We start from the raw sequence: 17,874 nt of genomic DNA on the forward strand, positions 1-17,874 counted from the left end.
AGCATCAGAAGCTACTTGTCTGAGAAACCTGATCGAGATCCCTCTCTGGCTGTTGCAGCTCTCCAGTTGATGCGCTGGGCTCTAACCCTCTAACCACCGCCCAGCCCTTCGCACCCAAACATGCCCAGTATGGTGCTATTTGTAAAGCTCTTACAATTCTTGCGCCCTCAGTGGCATGTAGTCTTCTGCACAGTAGTCTAATACTGGACTTCAATACTGCCCTTAGTTAGTGCTGTTTCTCATCTATTACACCATAGGAGATCAATTCCATCCCCATAATATAGCATACTTTTGCATTCCAGTCTTAGGTGGTAGGGAGCAGCCATTTAACCCATTTTTTGAGTAGCACCCACTTACCAGCAAGCAACAGAGAGTTTACAAATGCCTGAGGTGCTTCCGCTGTCCCTGCGCAGGACCTCAGTCATCCACCCCAATACCCCACTTAGACTATGTTGGCTGCACTCTGGCTTCCTGGAGCAGGCCACCCCCGCTCACAAACACGGTTTCTCGGAGTTTGCTCGCATCTGTTACATCAGCGCACTCGGCCCACTGGTGGCTTCCATTCCAAGCATGCCATTCCGAGGGAGCTCTGTCTGCAACAAACCATCGCTTCAGTTGAGCACATTCCAGCAGCCATCGTGCCGCTCCGAGGAAGAAACACCTACTGTTCCCAGCAGGAACGGATGATGACGTGAACTGGGGCGAGCCTATGGCTGGGATCTCGTGTTACGCTTATCTGGTGGAAATGTAATGCCTTTTATTTACAGACGAAAATATGAACGCCCCAAACTATGAAAGCGTCCCGGCTTCTTGGAGAGGAGTAAATTAATTCCACAAAGGTGTATCTTGCTATCCCAAATAATTCCGCTTGAAGATAAAAAAAGCCCTGCATTGCGAATTATTATGATTTCACAAGAAAACAAACCTGTCCTAATCTCGGTGCCGGCTGCACGTCTGGAGCCTCCTTGCGGCACCCCGAGGCTTAGCAAATGGTAACCTACCCGAGGAAGCGGCTTCAGCCGTGAGCAGGTCTGCGGCGAGATGGACAGCTGTCACACGCAATGGGGAGCTTCAGGGGCCAGGCTGCTTTCTTTCAAAAACACACACCTCTGTGTAATTCAAAACAAGGCGGAATAGAGCCCGGCAGCACAGGCCAGGATGAAGGGAGTCCTGCAGCTCGTCTGTGGGACAAAAACAAAATGGCGGCCACAAGCTTCCGAATTTTTCGGAATTAGGGGCGTGTTCGGTGTTCTCAGAATGGGCGTGGCCTAAAAGTGGAAAGAAGAACACCGAACACACCTCCAAATCCGTAAAGGACTGTGCCTATTCGGAGGGACAGCTCTCTCCTCCAATGGCTGGCCTCCGTTTAGGAAGCCAGCCAATGGGAGAGAGGCAAAAACAGAGGCGGGACAAATAGTCCACACTAAGAAACATTAAATCTCGGTACTTCCGGTTCTGCCTTCGGCAGACCGGATATTACCTCGACCTAAAAAGAGCCGGTGCCACCAAGCTATTGTTTCTAGACATGGTAACCAATTTGAGTACGCAATCGCCCTAACTAAGACGATTCTGGGCCCAACCTCTACTATTGTCCAATGGTTCTTTGAGGCCCAGCACTGTTGTCCAGTCCAAGGTGACTTAATATCCATCTGGAGAATTTGTGGTACCCAAAGGGAAGCCTGTGAATGTCCATATGCTCAATCCTACATTGTGTGTGCAGCGCTCAAAACCATGGAAATGGCCACCTGTTTCACCTGACCCTCTTACTATAATGAGGGAGAATTGAATGATGAAGCTTATACCTGAATGCCTCTTCACTTGCAGCTACAGTCTTCTCAGACAGCACCCCAGACAAGTGGAAATGTTATGAAGTAAATTGCATGCCTTTGTGCAAAGAGTATGCAAAGACTTCTGAGGACTCTTAAAACAACTTCAGTATTTATGCTGAGCTCATTTCGGGAACATGTTTGCCAGGGTTTTTTTGAGGAGAAAAGATGCACTCAAATTCGTAGCGTTAACATTTTTGATTTTTATATCCTTTTATTTAGTGCGGGTGATTTGGTTCACACACAGAGGAAAGGAGGAAAAAAAACAGCTAACACGTGTTTCGCCTGTGGCACCTAATTGGCCGAGGGCTTTCTCAAGGCAATGATCTATCTATATCTTACATATCTAAGTCTATACACGTCTGGTTTCGTCCCTGCAGTCCTCATATCGGCTGTTTGTTTTCTTCCTTTCCGCTGCCTGTGAACCGAATCACCCGCACTAAATAAAAGGATAATAAATCAAAAAATTCATTTTTGATTACATCATTTTTATCACTACTAGTATGAGTGCATCTTTTCTCCTCAAAAAAACCCTGGCAAACACGTTGAACCAGGAACTCATGGGTGTAGCTCCTTGAGGAGAAGGTGCCAAACACATATTGGGTTTTGCCCTTGAAGCGGCGCCCTTAGAACAGGATCTATCCATTTGCCTACAACAAACATTGCAGGAACATGTTGAAGAGAAATTCACATTCTTTCTAAGATCATAAGGTCCTCCACCTATTGATTACGTTGGTTCTGTGAATTCACCAGTAGCACAACGTGATAGGCTACACCCCCTCTCCTCCATATCCATTGGAAACCCTCTCAAACTGTTTTTCGTCTCTGCAAGAACAACCAGTCAGAAGAAGAAAAGTTGACTCCTACCTTTGTCACTCAGAAATCATTATTCTAGTTGGGCTAGAATTTATGTTACGGCTGGGTTGGAAAAAGCTCACCCAGGATCATTTGGTCTTAAACTCTAAGGAAAAGGATTCATAGTTCTTGTTGCTCCCCATTGGCGCCAAGTTTCATCCAAGCTCCTTTAAGTTCAGAATCTTTGGGATCTGAGGTCCCTGTCTTAAGGAGCTTGGTGCTGCCCATACATACCCTAACCTAAAACAATACAAAACAAATACTTCCAATACAGACCAGTCAGTGCTTCTGCTTCACTGTTTTTTTAGCACCCTATCAACATATTCCTCTCAAAGGAGTGGATGAAATTCAGAATATTATGCAGCAGCATGCTTTAACCTGTTTCCGGAAACTGCTCCTCGGAACCTCACCACTGTCTCCGCACAGATAACTGAGACATTGCTGACACTGAAACTGCTCAAATGGCTGAGAATTTATTTTTAAGGTTTTAGATCTTTTTTATTATTATCAAATGATAGGGTAGGAGATACAGTGGCTGGTGGTGTTTCAGTTAACTGTAAGGCATATATGTATCTTAGGAGGGAAAGATTCAAAAGCGATAAAGATAGAAAGGGAAGATAGCAGGGATACTGGGTGTAGAAAGGGCAATGATACCATTTAGGGGCTGTACTGGCGGAGATTAGTGAAATAGCTGTCACAAAGGCAAATAATTGTGACGCCGGGTCACGTGATGAGGTTAATCAGAGTATTCGCAAATAGAACGGACAGGGCAGTTTGCTGTACTCCTTAGAGAGGTATTGAATGCATTGTTGCCACATTTTGTCAAGTAGGAGAGGCGGTGTGTGGCGACTGCCATTAACTTTTCCATTCCCAATATTTTGCCATAATTTGTGCAACCAATTGAAGTTTGTAGGTATGTCCTCCGTGCCCCATTTAGAGAGGAGAACTTGTGTAGCGGCTCCCAGTGTCAGGGCAATTGCTCTACCTGTACATGATTTCAATGGATGTGTGAGCAGATTAGGAAGACCCAGAAGCAAGTAGCTAGAAAATCTAGGGATATCAGTATTGAATATAGTGTTCACTGCCTTCAGTACCCCTCCCCTGAAAGATTCCAGTTTGGGGCACTGCCATAGCAAATGCTTGAGGGTCCCTCATTGGCCAAACTGACGCCAACAATTTCCGTTCATGCTCTGATCCCATAGGGCGATCCTGCTGGGGTGAAATACCAGTAGTGGGCAATCTTCAGGAACATTTTCTTTCTAGTGGTATTGAGGGCAGAAGTCACTGCCCGGTGTAAAATCTCATTCCACTCCCTGTCATTAAAAGTACGCCCACACTCCCCTATATGGTTCGCGCAGTGGGTTTCAAGGGAGTCGGAGGAATAAGAAGAAAGGCGTATATATCAATTTTCTTATGCGACGCGCAAGTGAGAAGCCACTTCTTAAATGGCGTGAGCACCCGGCTAGCACATGGACGAAGCCAGGGCTGCATAACCCAATGAGTGGCTGCTAAATATTGGCAGCGTGCTGTATCGGGGAAACCAGAAGCTTATTTAAGCTTTGGTTATCCAAAAGACGATCTACATCCAACCGATTTCCTATTCGCTTGCAGTTAGCCACCTGCCAGACCGTGAACGTTGTCCCATTCTCAGCCAGCAGGAAATCTGGATTGCATGTCAACGGTGTTTGTGGGGATAAGGGAGTAGACGGGCCATGTTTCAGTTGTACTCTCTCCTGAATCCCAACAGTGGTTTGCACCACCGGGGAGACATATACTTCTGCTGGCCTGTGAGGCTTCAGGAGTCAGGACACCTTCCAAATGTGAATGCCAGCACAGCCTGCTCGTTTTTCAGTGTAGGGTCAGGACCATTACACCATATATCGTAGCTGTGCGGCTTGATAATATCTCCGTAGGTGCGGGACTCAGAGACCCCCATCCACTAATGGAAGATATGCACGGGCCTTAACCATACTTGCACACTTGCCCTCCCAAATAAAGTCCCAGATAAGGGATTGCAGCTTGTCTAACATTCGTGGAGAGGGTTGCAGAAGGGTTTGCATTACATAAAGAATCTTGGGCAAAAGCATCATCTTGACCGCTGCCACTCATCCGAGCCAGGGAAGGCCATGGCCCTTTCATCTTGTAAGATCAGATTTTGTGGTCGTTAAGAGGTCTCCATGGTTGTGGGCAGCAATGGCTGCAGGCATGGAGTGGATCTGTAGGCCTAAATATAATAGTTATTAGTCTGCCCATCTAAAAGGAACCCGGATGAAAAGGCGGGCCTTCGCCAGATTGGGGATGGTTAAATTAAGAATTTCTCGCCCAGACATGGACCCTAGTTATTGTTCCCAGGCAGGGGGACGCTTTTAGTTCAATGTGTTCCCACGTCTCCTCTTCTCATTTCTCTCCTCTGTTCTGCTCAAGATACCTTTATGATATGCAACACTTGGTCTGGCATCCTCTGGCATATCGTGGACTATACCGTCACACACATACACATGGTGATATCCGTACTTAGTCTCAATTTACGAGGCCTTAATGCACTGGTAAACCATTTAGCTCTCCTCTCATTCCTTAGGGACACTAGATGCAATGTATGTTTGTTACAGGAAACCCACCTCCTGCAGGGGGATTGGAGACTGATGTGCTCTCGCTGATTTGACTGCCAATATTTTTCATCCGGGGTGGTCAAGAAAGTGGAGGTTGCGATTCTTCTTGCCACACATTTCCCGGTACGGGTGGTACAGGTTTACATGAAGATTCCGGGCAAGCTCTTGGCATTGCGTATTGACATGAAAGGGGTTGGCTACACCCTGGCCACTATATATTCCCCCAATTATCATCAGGAGGACTTTATTAGGGATTCCCTTGGACAGGTGGTCGCTATGCCAGACAAAGATATTGTGATAGGCAGGGACTTCAACATCGTGATGAATGCACAGAGGGAAAGATCCACACTGCAGATTGGTCAGGTTGGTGGCCTTACTCCAGCCCCTAGACAATGGTTGGGGGAGGTTGGTCATCGTCTAAATTATTTGTTTAAGATGCATTGGTTTCACCCCTCAAGCTGCCACAAAATAACTAGCTTAAACATGGTCTTACCCTGGGAGCACCTCGCAACACAGTTTCTAGACCCTACTCGAACTCTCAGTATGAGCTGGGCACAGTGCTACATGCACTTTACGACCACTGCAGGTGTGGACTCCTCATACAGAAAACTAAATATAGGAGGAGTATGTGAAGGGTTGGAAGAGTTTCAACTGGACTTGCCAACAGAGGACCTCGACATTCTTCCTTTGAGGCCTTCTTCCCTAGGTGAGATTGGCTTATACAAAAGGCTGTGCCTCTCGAAGGTGTGCAGCTTGAGGGGGACAGATGAGAACACCTGCTTATTGGTTGTGACATTCTGACATTAATCCCTCTAAAGAGGAAGAACACGTTTTGCATCGTGACCATAGTCACTTTAATTGAAGTTTTAATTTTTAGGGAAATTCCAGTATTTAATTTTTCAACATCTTATTATTTTCTCTTCAAAGTGAAAAGCAGATATTCTCTTTAGTAACTTTTTAAAAATTGAATATATGTTTGTCGTGTAGTTCCTATAGTACCCATGCAGGACCTGTGCTTTTGTATAACATAAACTGTGGTAGACTGGTTCCGTACACCCCCACCGAGAAATGTTAGCCTATTTGCATTTAGCTAGCTCACAGTGCCACTAGGGTCTCCTATTATCGGGGAGAGATTAGTTTCTGGCAACCTCAGAACATGACAACCCTGATCTCTCAAGGTGGTGGAAACAATGTACAACTTTTCGCTCAGTCACTCATGCTCATTTAGTTTATCTCAGAGATACACAGAATAAACAGTCTGGGCGTTTCGATAAGGATTTATTGAACAGTTGTTATTCTTGTGTAAAATATATGAGCAGCAACAACCATGAGACAGTAGCATAGATATATGATTAGCAGTACAGTGAATATAAAAGGATGGTACAGTTCTACCATCTTGCAATAAGCATGAATAAAAAATGCATGATAAAAGTGCGCGTACTCCTGCGATTCCTATCTAGATGTACCTAAGTGTCCCGAGCATGTGAGTTGGTGTGAAGCCAAGAATCCCTCTAGGATTTAGTTGAACCCCATTACCTGAAGTGTGAGAATGCAGGAGCCCTTCTTGGTCTCGAGATGGACACCCTACGAAGACTGTTCAGACCACTGTTAGCTGGAGCGTCTGCATGCAGGAGCATCTGTGTCTCTGGTCAGTGTGTCGTCCTGGAAGCCTCGGTTCCCTCTAACTAACACTAGCAAGAGGTGCTTTATGTATACAGAAAGTATCTAGGGCTCCTTTGTCCTTTGTTGCTTGTATTAGCCATTGTTGGATTTGAGGTTGACGTATGGGATGAACCGTGTATATAGATCTGGGGAGGAAGGTGGTGTAACCCCTGGATTCTAGGAACTCATGAATATTCATTCATACTGTGTGAGTCTATTGATGGAGTATAGTACTTTATTACTTAGGAGAAACCCTCCTTCTGCACCCAAGACTAAAAGTAGGTAAAAGGTTCAATCTAAAAAAGGCTTGTTACAGTGTAGTGTAGGGGAGGTAATGTACGTGAAGGGATACGATGTTACCCGGGATTATATTAGGGTACCTATATGAAACATAACAGGTCAGATATTGCTTACGGTACCCTATGTGCACATTAGATGAATCTGAGGCTGCTCCTTCCAGGATTTAATTCCTGAGCTTTGAATCTCTCTCTCCATGAGCATTAGAGCCCTCACTAATCACCTAGCTTTTAGCCCAATCCTAAAAACATTCATGTTTGATTAAATGATCTGTTCTCTGATCTTTTCTTTGTATGTTGCTGTTTTAGCGCCAGAATACTTATGGATGTGCTTTTTTAAGTAAATACATGATAATAATTATCTCCTTCACTGAAAAATCTCCCAGGCTGTTTTGTGTGCATTACAAGATCTATTTTTCACTCCAGTCATACACAGCCAAGATGTGAAATGTATGCAGATGTTTTTCTTCAAGTTTACAATTTGAAGTTTTATATGCATAATGGTAAATGTATGCAGAATTTTCCTCTGCAGCTTTACCTATTGTGACATGAATTGTTAAAAATTTCACAAATTGGGGAAAGCATAAAAGTTAGTGAAGGTAAGGTTTCTGTAGACCTTTACAAATGTTACAAGAAAAACATTCCACAAATCACCATATATGTATTTGAATATAAACATACACCCCCCACCATAAAAACGGATTATCTGTTATAGTATAAAGCCCTTGGACTGTGAACATTTCAGAGAAATTTCCAGTAATTGTCATAGATGAATGTGCAATTCGAGAAATGTCTTCATTGTCACATATAATTGTTCAATTTGACATGATTTTTCATACTAAATAATACATAAAAACCCTGATTCTTCATGCAGGTTAATTTGTAACAGCCAACACGTGTTTTGCGAATAATCGCTTATTCAGTGCACACATTAAATTCTGAAAAAATAAATCACTCTGCTCAATAACTTCATCTTCCAATCGAAGAGGTCTCACTTATGAATACAAATAGAACTATCTTGAGTGCCTTGCTCCAGTAGCTTTATCCCCTTGATAAATGTATCCCGTGCTTCAAAGTGATGCATCCTGATTTGAACGCTACACTTCACTGTAGCAGTTGAACCAGGATGCACAACTATAATTGGAAGGTCAAATTATTGAACAGAGTGACAAATGTTTTCAGAGTTTGGTATTGGAGCCCTAAAGAAGCGATTATTGGCTAAAGAAGGGTTGCCTGTTATCAATTACTCTGTATGAAGAATCATGGTTGGCATGTATTCTTTTTCATGAAGAATCATGTCAAATTGGACGTTTTTCTGTGACAATGAAAATACTTCTGTTGAATTGGGCACTCATCTGTGATAATTTAAACCCATTTCTATTAAATATTCACAGTATGTGCACTTTATATTGTCTCTCTGATAATCTGTTATATCTTGTTCTTGCTTACATGAAGCCTTCCTTCTGAAAGGTAACTCTGTGATCTGAGAGTTTAGTGCCAGGTGAGATTTCTGTTATTTTTTTAATGCATATAGATCTAGATTTAGGTATATGTTTGTATACGTTTAAAGGATGAAACTTTATCCTTATGGATTTTTTTTCCTATTCAGGAATTTAGTAACAATTGGTTTATGAATATGTTTGTATGTATGTTGCACGAATTTTATGGATTAATCCTGTTGAATTATTCATGTGTCTGCTTTTCAGGTGCAGAGGACGTGGTAATGGCGTTTTCTAAATCCGAAGCGGAAGACAGACGGCAATAACGAGAAATATCTTCAATCGGAAGAAACAATTAGGACTTAAAGGGTGGATGGGAGGGGGGTTCTGACCGGCCATGGTGTCTGCTGAGTGGTGGTCTGTTTTTTCTTTCTTATTTTTGACTGAGCCATGTGTTTGCAGTGAGGAGGGTCCACCTTTTTTAATGTCATCTCCAGCTTCTCCTCCTTCAATACACTCCTCAGGACTGTCATGAAGCACAGAAGACGTCGGCGGCATTGCCATGACTGACTTAAGACAGATGTCTGTTTTGGCAGAAGTAAAACATGAGGAGGAGAGAAGCATACCACGTGTGTTTTGAGCTCATCACCAACAACATGAACTTTTCCCTCTCAAATTGGATCCCGGGCCACCTCCCTCTACCTTGCAACAGTATGTCTGGAGTCCAGCTTTGGGGGAGATTGGACAGCTTAGCTCCTTCTTGGTCCCAAACTAAGGAGTATTCATGTTGCAAACTGTCTCTGTTTTGATTGTTTCCAGGAGATCTGCTGACATGGACTATTTTTTTTATAGTATTATGAATGTGCTGATTGTTGCTCTCTTCAGTTGATGTTATGCTGAGTTTGCTGACTTGAAAGGCCCCAGGGTGCTTTGTAATATTTATTTTACTCACGGAGAGACATAGGGTTTAGTAGGCTGTGGGACTGTGACTGTTTTTGTTTGTGCTGCTGGCTGGCAGATGTCTAGCGCCGTTTGTTGCTCTAAAGATAGAGGCTCTTTAAGCCTCCTGCAGTTGATATCGACCATGTTACCGCCCCAAAAATAGAAACCCCCTCAATGAAGAAGCAGTCCTAGTTGCTTGCCTTGCCACTAGTTATTGTTGAGAATAGGATACCTGTGACATTGGCCCTGACCGCTCATTAACAAAGATGGAAAGATTTAAAATAATAATTTCTTACTGCTTCTACTTCCAAATCAGACAGTTTACGACATTTGGCTGCACACTATATGTTTTGCCGCCTTGTTAGCAGTAAAGTGGGTCAAGCGTCTTAGTTGCATTCAAGTGCTGATCTTCAGGTTTAATCTGTAGTCTAGACTTGTCTAGGATGAGGCAGTTCCAGTATATTTTTTTCTTCAAAGTGCTCCTCCGACCCTGATATATCGGAGCATGACATGCAGTGCCCCAACGTTGCAAGTTCAGATCTTGCTTGAATCCTGGAAGCATTCCTCCGACTTTTCATTGCAGTACTTCACTATTTCTATGCCTGTGAATCATCCCGACTCGGTTACTTTATTACCCCTTTCCATATATTGTTAATGGCGCCAGGTTTTCCTGCCAAGATCCCCACTGGAATGAAGGTCCATCTATGAGTGGTTGAAACTTGGGTCAACCAAGAGGAAAGCTACCCATGGTGTACTGCAAGAGGACTGAAATTTAGCATCCTAGTAGAAAATTACAATTAAGTGAAAAATGATTTGCAGGTGGGGCTGCTGGTCAGTGTTCCTTGATGGGATTCTCGAGCACAGGAATTTCTCATTTTGGACATGAGCCAATGCCAAAGTCCCCATTGGTTCATTTTCTTCTAAGTCCTTGCTAAGCTTTCCGTCCTGACATCTGTGTTGGTTAACAGCGGTCAGAAAATGTGGGCAGGGGTCACTTTTTTATTGTGGGCAGGGTTCCCTTTTTTATTGTGCACTGATTTGTACTACTTGTGACTACGGTCTCGGATCTTTAGACTGTGATGTGACATAAATGATCAGCACATTAATTTCATATTTTCTTTGCACATCATTCATTAGGAGGCTTCCATTCCTGGTTTCTTGTTAAGAGTCCTCTTCTTCTGTTGGTGGTTATTAGATAATTGCGTCCCGGATGCAGTGATTTCCTTCACTTGATGTACCATGGCTGCTTCATGTCCTTGGGAGGAGGGCCACATTCTTTATACTTACCAACATTAAAACCAGGGTGATCTCTCCCTGCAGCCCCACAACAGGGTAAAGGGCTGTGAGGGGGTTCAATTCGAGTAGGAAAACAGGGTAATGTCAAATGCGCACAAACAAGACACGAGTGGCGTTCACGGACTGAGGTGGAAGCGGCGGTAGAAGGGGCCCTCATATTGTTGGGGTCTGTCTGTTAATTATTTTGTCACCCTCACCAAAATGTGGACAGATGCTGAGGCTTAGTTAAACTGTGCCCAATGCGACCTATTAAGCAATTGTGTTGTAGAACCGTGCAATACCAAATTTGAACATGATTCCTGAGAATGTGCAAATGCTGTTCGTGGAGTACCCTGGCCGAAACGTAGCTTGATGCTTGCCTAAAGAGACGATGGATAACAATTACCAAAATATCTGCTGTTAGTGCAAGACCGCGATCTGTCCTTCAGATGCAGGTTGCTCATCATTTTGAGTAAAAGCAAAGGTTTTGAGAGGAGACAATATTTGGCAGTGGTGTGGTTGGTCATATGATCAAGCACCCACCATTAACCTTTTTAAATGTTTCTCTCAAGATATGGCATTCTTAAACTGTGGATGATATGAATGGTTCCCTGAATGAGCTCACATACTAGAAATATGGATAAAGACACAGTGTAGATATGGAGGTTGTGGCTCACCAAGAGGCGAAGAATTAGGTTGAAAAACAAGTATAAGAAGTTGCTGCAGTGAAAAATGCTAGCCTTTAATCACAAAAGACCATCTCGTGATGAAGCATCAGACGAGGAGGCAAGTGACACTAGATTTAGGCAGCGAAAGTACTGAGCATATCATGAACATCAGTAGTGTTTTTGTGCTATCATGCTTGTTTTCACATGGCCCCTCTAAGTTGTTCAGTGTTTAAAGTCACCATTATCCTACTAGATGCTCTGATTGATAGACAATTGAGGATGGCTGTCCAATGAGAAGGTTCAAAAGCTTAACATGGCTTTTTAAACGACTTGAGTCCAATTTTGGAACCCAAATGAGAATTTTTCAAGCCTTATAATCTGACATTGAACTTTGAGACCTAAAACAAACAGGTGAGAATGGAGTAAATAATAATTGCAGTGTTTTTTCTTCAAAATGTGCATACTGCCTGGCACATGGCAACACATTATGAGATTTTGACTTTGTCCTGCAGTGTTGCTGAGAGCTACGCTAGTGCTAGAGGAAAAGCTTAATGCATCCAGCAGCAATCCGCAACCACCCACAAACTACAATTAGTCTGCACTGCAGCAACAATTACCTGTAGTTTATATATTGCGGTTCAGCAGCAATCCCAAAATGTGGCCAGCAGCACAGTCTGTGCAATTCATTGAGCTGAGATGGGTTCTAGGGCGTGCTTGGGATTATGATATCTGCATCTATCACAGTTCAACCACAGAACAGATCATATTCTGTTGACTGAATCGGCACTATCTGTAACCTCTGACCTTTGTCATCGCTTCCATCCAAACCAGTGTGAAACATATTCACAGGGTAGAAATGTTGCCTTGATCATTGTGTTTTCTCCATTCAACTGAAAATGTAACATTGGGAAAGTAACAATACAATTTTTAATTGCTAGCCCTGTTTCTGATTTATTTTCTGGGAGTCCGGGCATGGTTACAATTGAAGTACAGGTATGTTCTGGTATTGAAATCTCTGGACCTACTTGAGTTCCATATAATATTAATGAAGATTGACTTGGGGCGACCAACAAATGTATTTGTAACTGCATCAGCATGGTTAATTGAATTGTTTGTAGTAGTACATTAGCACCGAAGCAACGGCCTCCCTTTGCTACAACCTACTTTCGAGCCATTGCACATCTGCGCCATTTTGCAAAGCACCACATCGCCTGCACAGACACCCAACAGTCGTCCACATATCCAAACCCAGAGAAGGGAAATAATGTTCAAACTAATAGAACCAACCTAAGCACAAACCCGTGAAATTCAGTGCACCCTGCTTGCTCATATGCTTTCTACTGGGATAGTGGAAAATGTATGCCGAATGTATCGGCAAGTTTGTGTTTTGTGTAGCTTTTGTGTGGACAGTGTCATTGGAAAAGAACAATAAGTTATTTTGAGTTTTTTATAGAAGGGTGCCATTGTGATGGCACGCAATATGACATTCTAAGTCTTGTGTCTTTGGTCGTGAACAGCTGGTGGGGAGGGTTAGTTGTTGGCCCCAGGTCCTAGTCTCTGGCCTGCTCCTGCACCCAACCCTCAATCCCCTTTTAACCCTACCGTGCACAGCCTTCAGCTGTGTTCAACAGGGGGTTGTTGCAGGGACTGAACTGTTCCCACCCCCTGTGGGCATCCAAAACACACACACACACACACACCGCCACCACCTGCCTTGCACCTAAACCCTCACTGTGCATGGCCTATGGTCTGCACAATGGTGGTTGGATGTTTTGTTTTTGTTAAATAAAGTTCACAACTGCAGTACCACTAGGGAGGCCACACTGGGTACAGTGGTGCTATGCACAGGTATTGGTGACCGGAAATATATATATACATATTTAATGTTTCCTTAAAGAAGGACCCTGACCCCCCATTGCCCTGAGGATCAGGCAGTGGCATAGCAAGGGGGGGACGGTCCGCCCCAGTTGGCACGAGTTTTGGCGGCAGGGGCGCCTCCCCTTTGGCCTGCGGCAATCGCGGGACAGCAAACAAATGCAGAATTCATCCCCCCTCCACCGCTCTTTACATGGGGCCGCTGGGCGGAAAACGGTCTAGCTAGACCATTGAGTTTAGGATGTGCCCCCCTGCCCACTTATACAGCCTTTAATGTGTCTTTTTGTTTGAAAACTCTGACAGAGAGTCCTGTATTGACAGCTAAAATATGTTGTTCAGTGTTGCAGCCTGCCTGTCCGTTCATTTCTGTACTGAAATGACTGACTGGAGCAAAAGCTCACCCACCTAATCATATTTTGGTATTGTACGAGTATGCTACATTACCAACCCTCCATTATTCTAACCTTTTCTGAGCCATTTTGTGAACAGATGTAAATCCTTTCAGCCAGTCATAACAAGCATTTGCAATGCAATAGGTCTTGCATTTACCCGAGTTTGAGCTGTTGACATTGCAAATAACAATGCCTTTTTATTTTTGTTTTCATTTTTAAAACATATTAAAAGGCATTGTCATTTACAATGCCAATAGCTTAAACTTGCGTAAATGCGAGACCAATTGCTTTGTAAATGCTTGTATCACTAGATCTTTCTAAAATTGCTATCTGCACTCTCACGTGTTATCTCCTACTTCATCCGTTTTTGCACTCTGTCCTTCTGCATGCACTTCCTTGCATCACCTCGCTTTCACTATACCATATCTGTGCCTTACAGACACACACATATTCTCCTCACATGTAAATATTTTCCTTTCTATTGGTGCTGTCAATATATCGGTAATTGTAAACCTCTCACACATATTAACATATAATGGGAATTACAGTCGCCATGTCTGACAATCACTCTGCAAAGAGTCCAATGCTTGGATGAGTAGATAGTCTGAACACCTCTATGGTCCACTGGCTGGCAGTGTGATAAACTCCGTGAATACGGCCTCTTCGACCAGAGCTCTCAACATCATGCACACCAAGCCACAACCTAAAGCCACCTAGGCAACGAGGTTAGGTCACCCCGTTCACAGTAAACCCTATGCAAGTCACATTTTGAAGGGGCGGAAGGAATTATCGCAACACAACATCTGAAAACAAGCATTTACAATGCAATGGTCTCGGCAGTATTAAAGTTAGAGCTATTGGCATTGCTCATGTTTTTTTTTATATCATAAATAAATGGCATTGTCATTTACATTGCCAATAGCTTCATCGCTTGCATGTGCGAGACCTATTGCATTAGCACCCACACACAGAGTAAGTAGTAGAGTGAGAAGTTGATGGTGAGTAGGAGAGAATTATTAGTAAAGAGTATTAGAGAGCGCATCAGAGCTGTGTGAATAATAACAGCTGTGAGCCCGTGCCTGAGGTGCATCATCAGAGCTGTGTGAATAATAACAGCTGTGAGCCCGTACCTGAGGTGCATCATCAGAGCTGTGTGAATAATAACAGCTGTGAGCCCGTGCCTGAGGTGCATCATCAGAGCTGTGTGAATAATAACTGCGTCAGCCCCGTGCCTGAGGTGCATCATCAGAGTTGTGTGAATAATAACAGCTGTGAGCACCTGCCTGAGGTGCATCATCAGAGCTGTGTGAATAATAACTGCGTCAGCCCGTGCCTGAGGTGCATCATCAGAGCTGTGTGAATAATAACTGCGTCAGCCCCGTGCCTGAGGTGCATCATCAGAGCTGTGTGAATAATAACAGCTGTGAGCCCCTGCCTGAGGTGCATCATCAGAGCTGTGTGAATAATAACTGCGTCAGCCCGTGCCTGAGGTGCATCATCAGAGCTGTGTGAATAGTAACTGCGTCAGCCCCGTGCCTGAGGTGCATCATCAGAGCTGTGTGAATAATAACAGCTGTTACCCCCTGCCTGAGGTGCATCATCAGAGCTGTGTGAATAACAACTGCGTCAGCCCGTGCCTGAGGTGTACCATCAGAGCTGTGTGAATAATAACTGTCAGCCCCGTGCCTGAGGTGCATCATCAAAGCGGTGTGAATAATAACAGCTGTGAGCCCCTGCCTGAGGTGCATCATCAGAGCTGTGTGAATAATAACTGCGTCAGCCCGTGCCTGAGGAGCATCATCAGAGCTGTGTGAATAATAACTACGTCAGCCCCGTGCCTGAGGTGCATCATCAGAGCTGTGTGAATAATAATAACAGCTGTGAGCCCCTGCCTGAGGTGCATCATCAGAGCTGTGTGAATAACTGCGTCAGCCCCGTGCCTGAGGTGATGACCTCTAAGACTAATCGTTTTTTAAGTATTTTACTCACCAACAATTTCAAGCAAATAGGGCTTTTTCCGATCACCTATTGTTTTTACCCCACCCCACCTCACGTCATCCACACGTTTTTCGTGCTAAATTGTGAGCCCGTGCCTGAGGCGCGCGCGCAGGTCAAGGCACGCACACATGGCCAGATGAGAAACACTTCGTACCACTTTTATTAAAACCATACGAAGTTTTCCCAAATACTTCACCAAGCACGTTAGTATTCTCAAGTCACTCGCAGGGATGATTAATGTCGCAGTCCGCCGTGAAAAAAAAAGAGCTGGGGGAAGATAACGCGTCTGCCGGGATCCCTCTGTCCTCCCCGTGAACCCCTGCGCCTGTGAGCTCCGTGCCTGCTCGACATTCTGACGCGCGCCTTTGGATTGGGTCGCGCGCGTGAGCTGTTTACGTTACAAGCTCACGCGCGCGACCCAATCCGCCTCCGCCATAGACAATGCTGCGCGCGTGGCCAGCTCTTGTCTCCACTCCTTGTCGGCTGAGCCGACGACTAGCCAAAACCCAACAATTACTCTTACAGAAGATTAGAGGGAGAGGATGTGACGTAGGACTAAAGCTGTAGACTTATCTGATTATGAAATCTGGAAATCCGGTTCCAGTCTCGACGTTGGCTCAACATCCTGTGTTTCTGGGCATATCACTTAATCTCACGGTGCCTAACAAAAATAATCCTTGTTTAATGTAATGGTGCTCGTGTAAAGGCTCCAATACCTTCCGGTACAGAACTGCAATAATAATAATGCAACGTCGACAAGGACAGCATTGGACCTTAAGAGTTTTCAGGACCAATGTTAAAACTGATCACTATTTGTGTATTACTGTTGAGGAAAGGAGTATTGTCAGTTTTTAAACTGTCCAGGTGTGACACTATTTAAAGAAAGCCCCAGGTGTCAGGGTTCTCTCGATGAAATCGGCATTCCTGGTTCCCTTCGCTCTCCTCCCCTCTGGACATATTTTGGTGGCGTGTCCAGTCCATTAGAGGTAGTGGCATGAATGCCGTACTGCTTCTAGCCAACGAGGTGCCACTGATGCAACGGGCCCAGCTGGGTACAGCGAACACCAGTACAGGCCAGAGTTGTCTTTGCCCAATCAGAAGTCCAGCAGGGACATGGCTTCAAATGCTTGAATTAAGATACCAAAGTCATCCACGAATCACCTTCTCCTATGTATTTGGAAAAACCCAGGCATCATTTCTCCAAAAGTTAATGTAACACCTTACTGAAAAGACTAAATAGATGTACTAGTGAACGAATCTGTCTGCAATAGAAGGGTTTTTCTACAAGTATAAAATATATGATCAAAACACATCCTGGATATTTAGGGGAGTTAAAGGAGCAGCAAGTGGCGCAGTTGTGCACAGGGGTACAAGAAAAGCAGAGGAAGCAAAACTCGGCGCGGTAGTAAACAAGCATCGATCTCATAGCTTTATGGGGCCATGTGTTTCTAATTTGCATGAATTAGAAACACATGGCCCCATAAAGATAAGAAAGCGCTTTCCGACAGCAGCAAAGCAGGTGACCCCGTCGGATCGGAGACAAAAGGGTGTCCACAAAAAAAAACTCCTTTCCAATGGCAGGCCACCGTTTAGCATAAACGGTGACGCTAGCCAATGAAAATGAGGGATGGAGCTTAAAGCCCTTTTCTGAAATCCCTCTCACAAAATTTCTTGCCAGCGAGCAGCGCATTGGTTGCATCGCAGGCGAGACCTAAAAAGCGCACTTTCTGAGTAAAGCTCTAATGTTTTGCCAAATTTGGTTAATTTCATTCAGCCATTTGGCTATTTCCTCTGTATTGAAGAGCAAAGGTTCCTTTGAGAAATAACATTGGAAATTGTTGGGACATCCCCTTTTTCGTGGCCCTTGGTGCACACCTTTTCATGTAGATTCGTCAGATGGCGTCAAAGATATTAATAAAAAATAATGCTTTTCCTAGGAAACACAGATCTAACTATACAGTGCCAACTGCCACTGTATAATTTCCATATCGGTGTGTGTGTATGTACATATATTCACTGAAAAATCAGTTAAAGATT

General features: G+C 44.1%; 1 protein-coding gene across 2 annotated transcripts in view; it reads left to right on the forward strand.

The window, feature by feature from the left end:
• Positions 1–12,509, forward strand: part of CTNNBIP1 (catenin beta interacting protein 1) — a 126,619-nt gene extending 114,110 nt beyond the window's left edge. For both annotated transcript variants that reach the window (XM_078642285.1, XM_078642286.1), the window contains one exon: positions 8,955–12,509. In XM_078642285.1, coding sequence (XP_078498411.1) covers positions 8,955–9,013 — 59 coding nt within the window. In that variant the 3' untranslated portion in view covers positions 9,014–12,509. The remainder of the gene's footprint in view (positions 1–8,954) is intronic.
• Positions 12,510–17,874: the final 5,365 nt, after the last annotated feature.

The sequence above is a fragment of the Lissotriton helveticus genome, chromosome 5_1, assembly GCF_964261635.1.
Source record: "Lissotriton helveticus chromosome 5_1, aLisHel1.1, whole genome shotgun sequence".
Classification (NCBI taxonomy): Eukaryota; Metazoa; Chordata; class Amphibia; order Caudata; family Salamandridae; genus Lissotriton; species Lissotriton helveticus.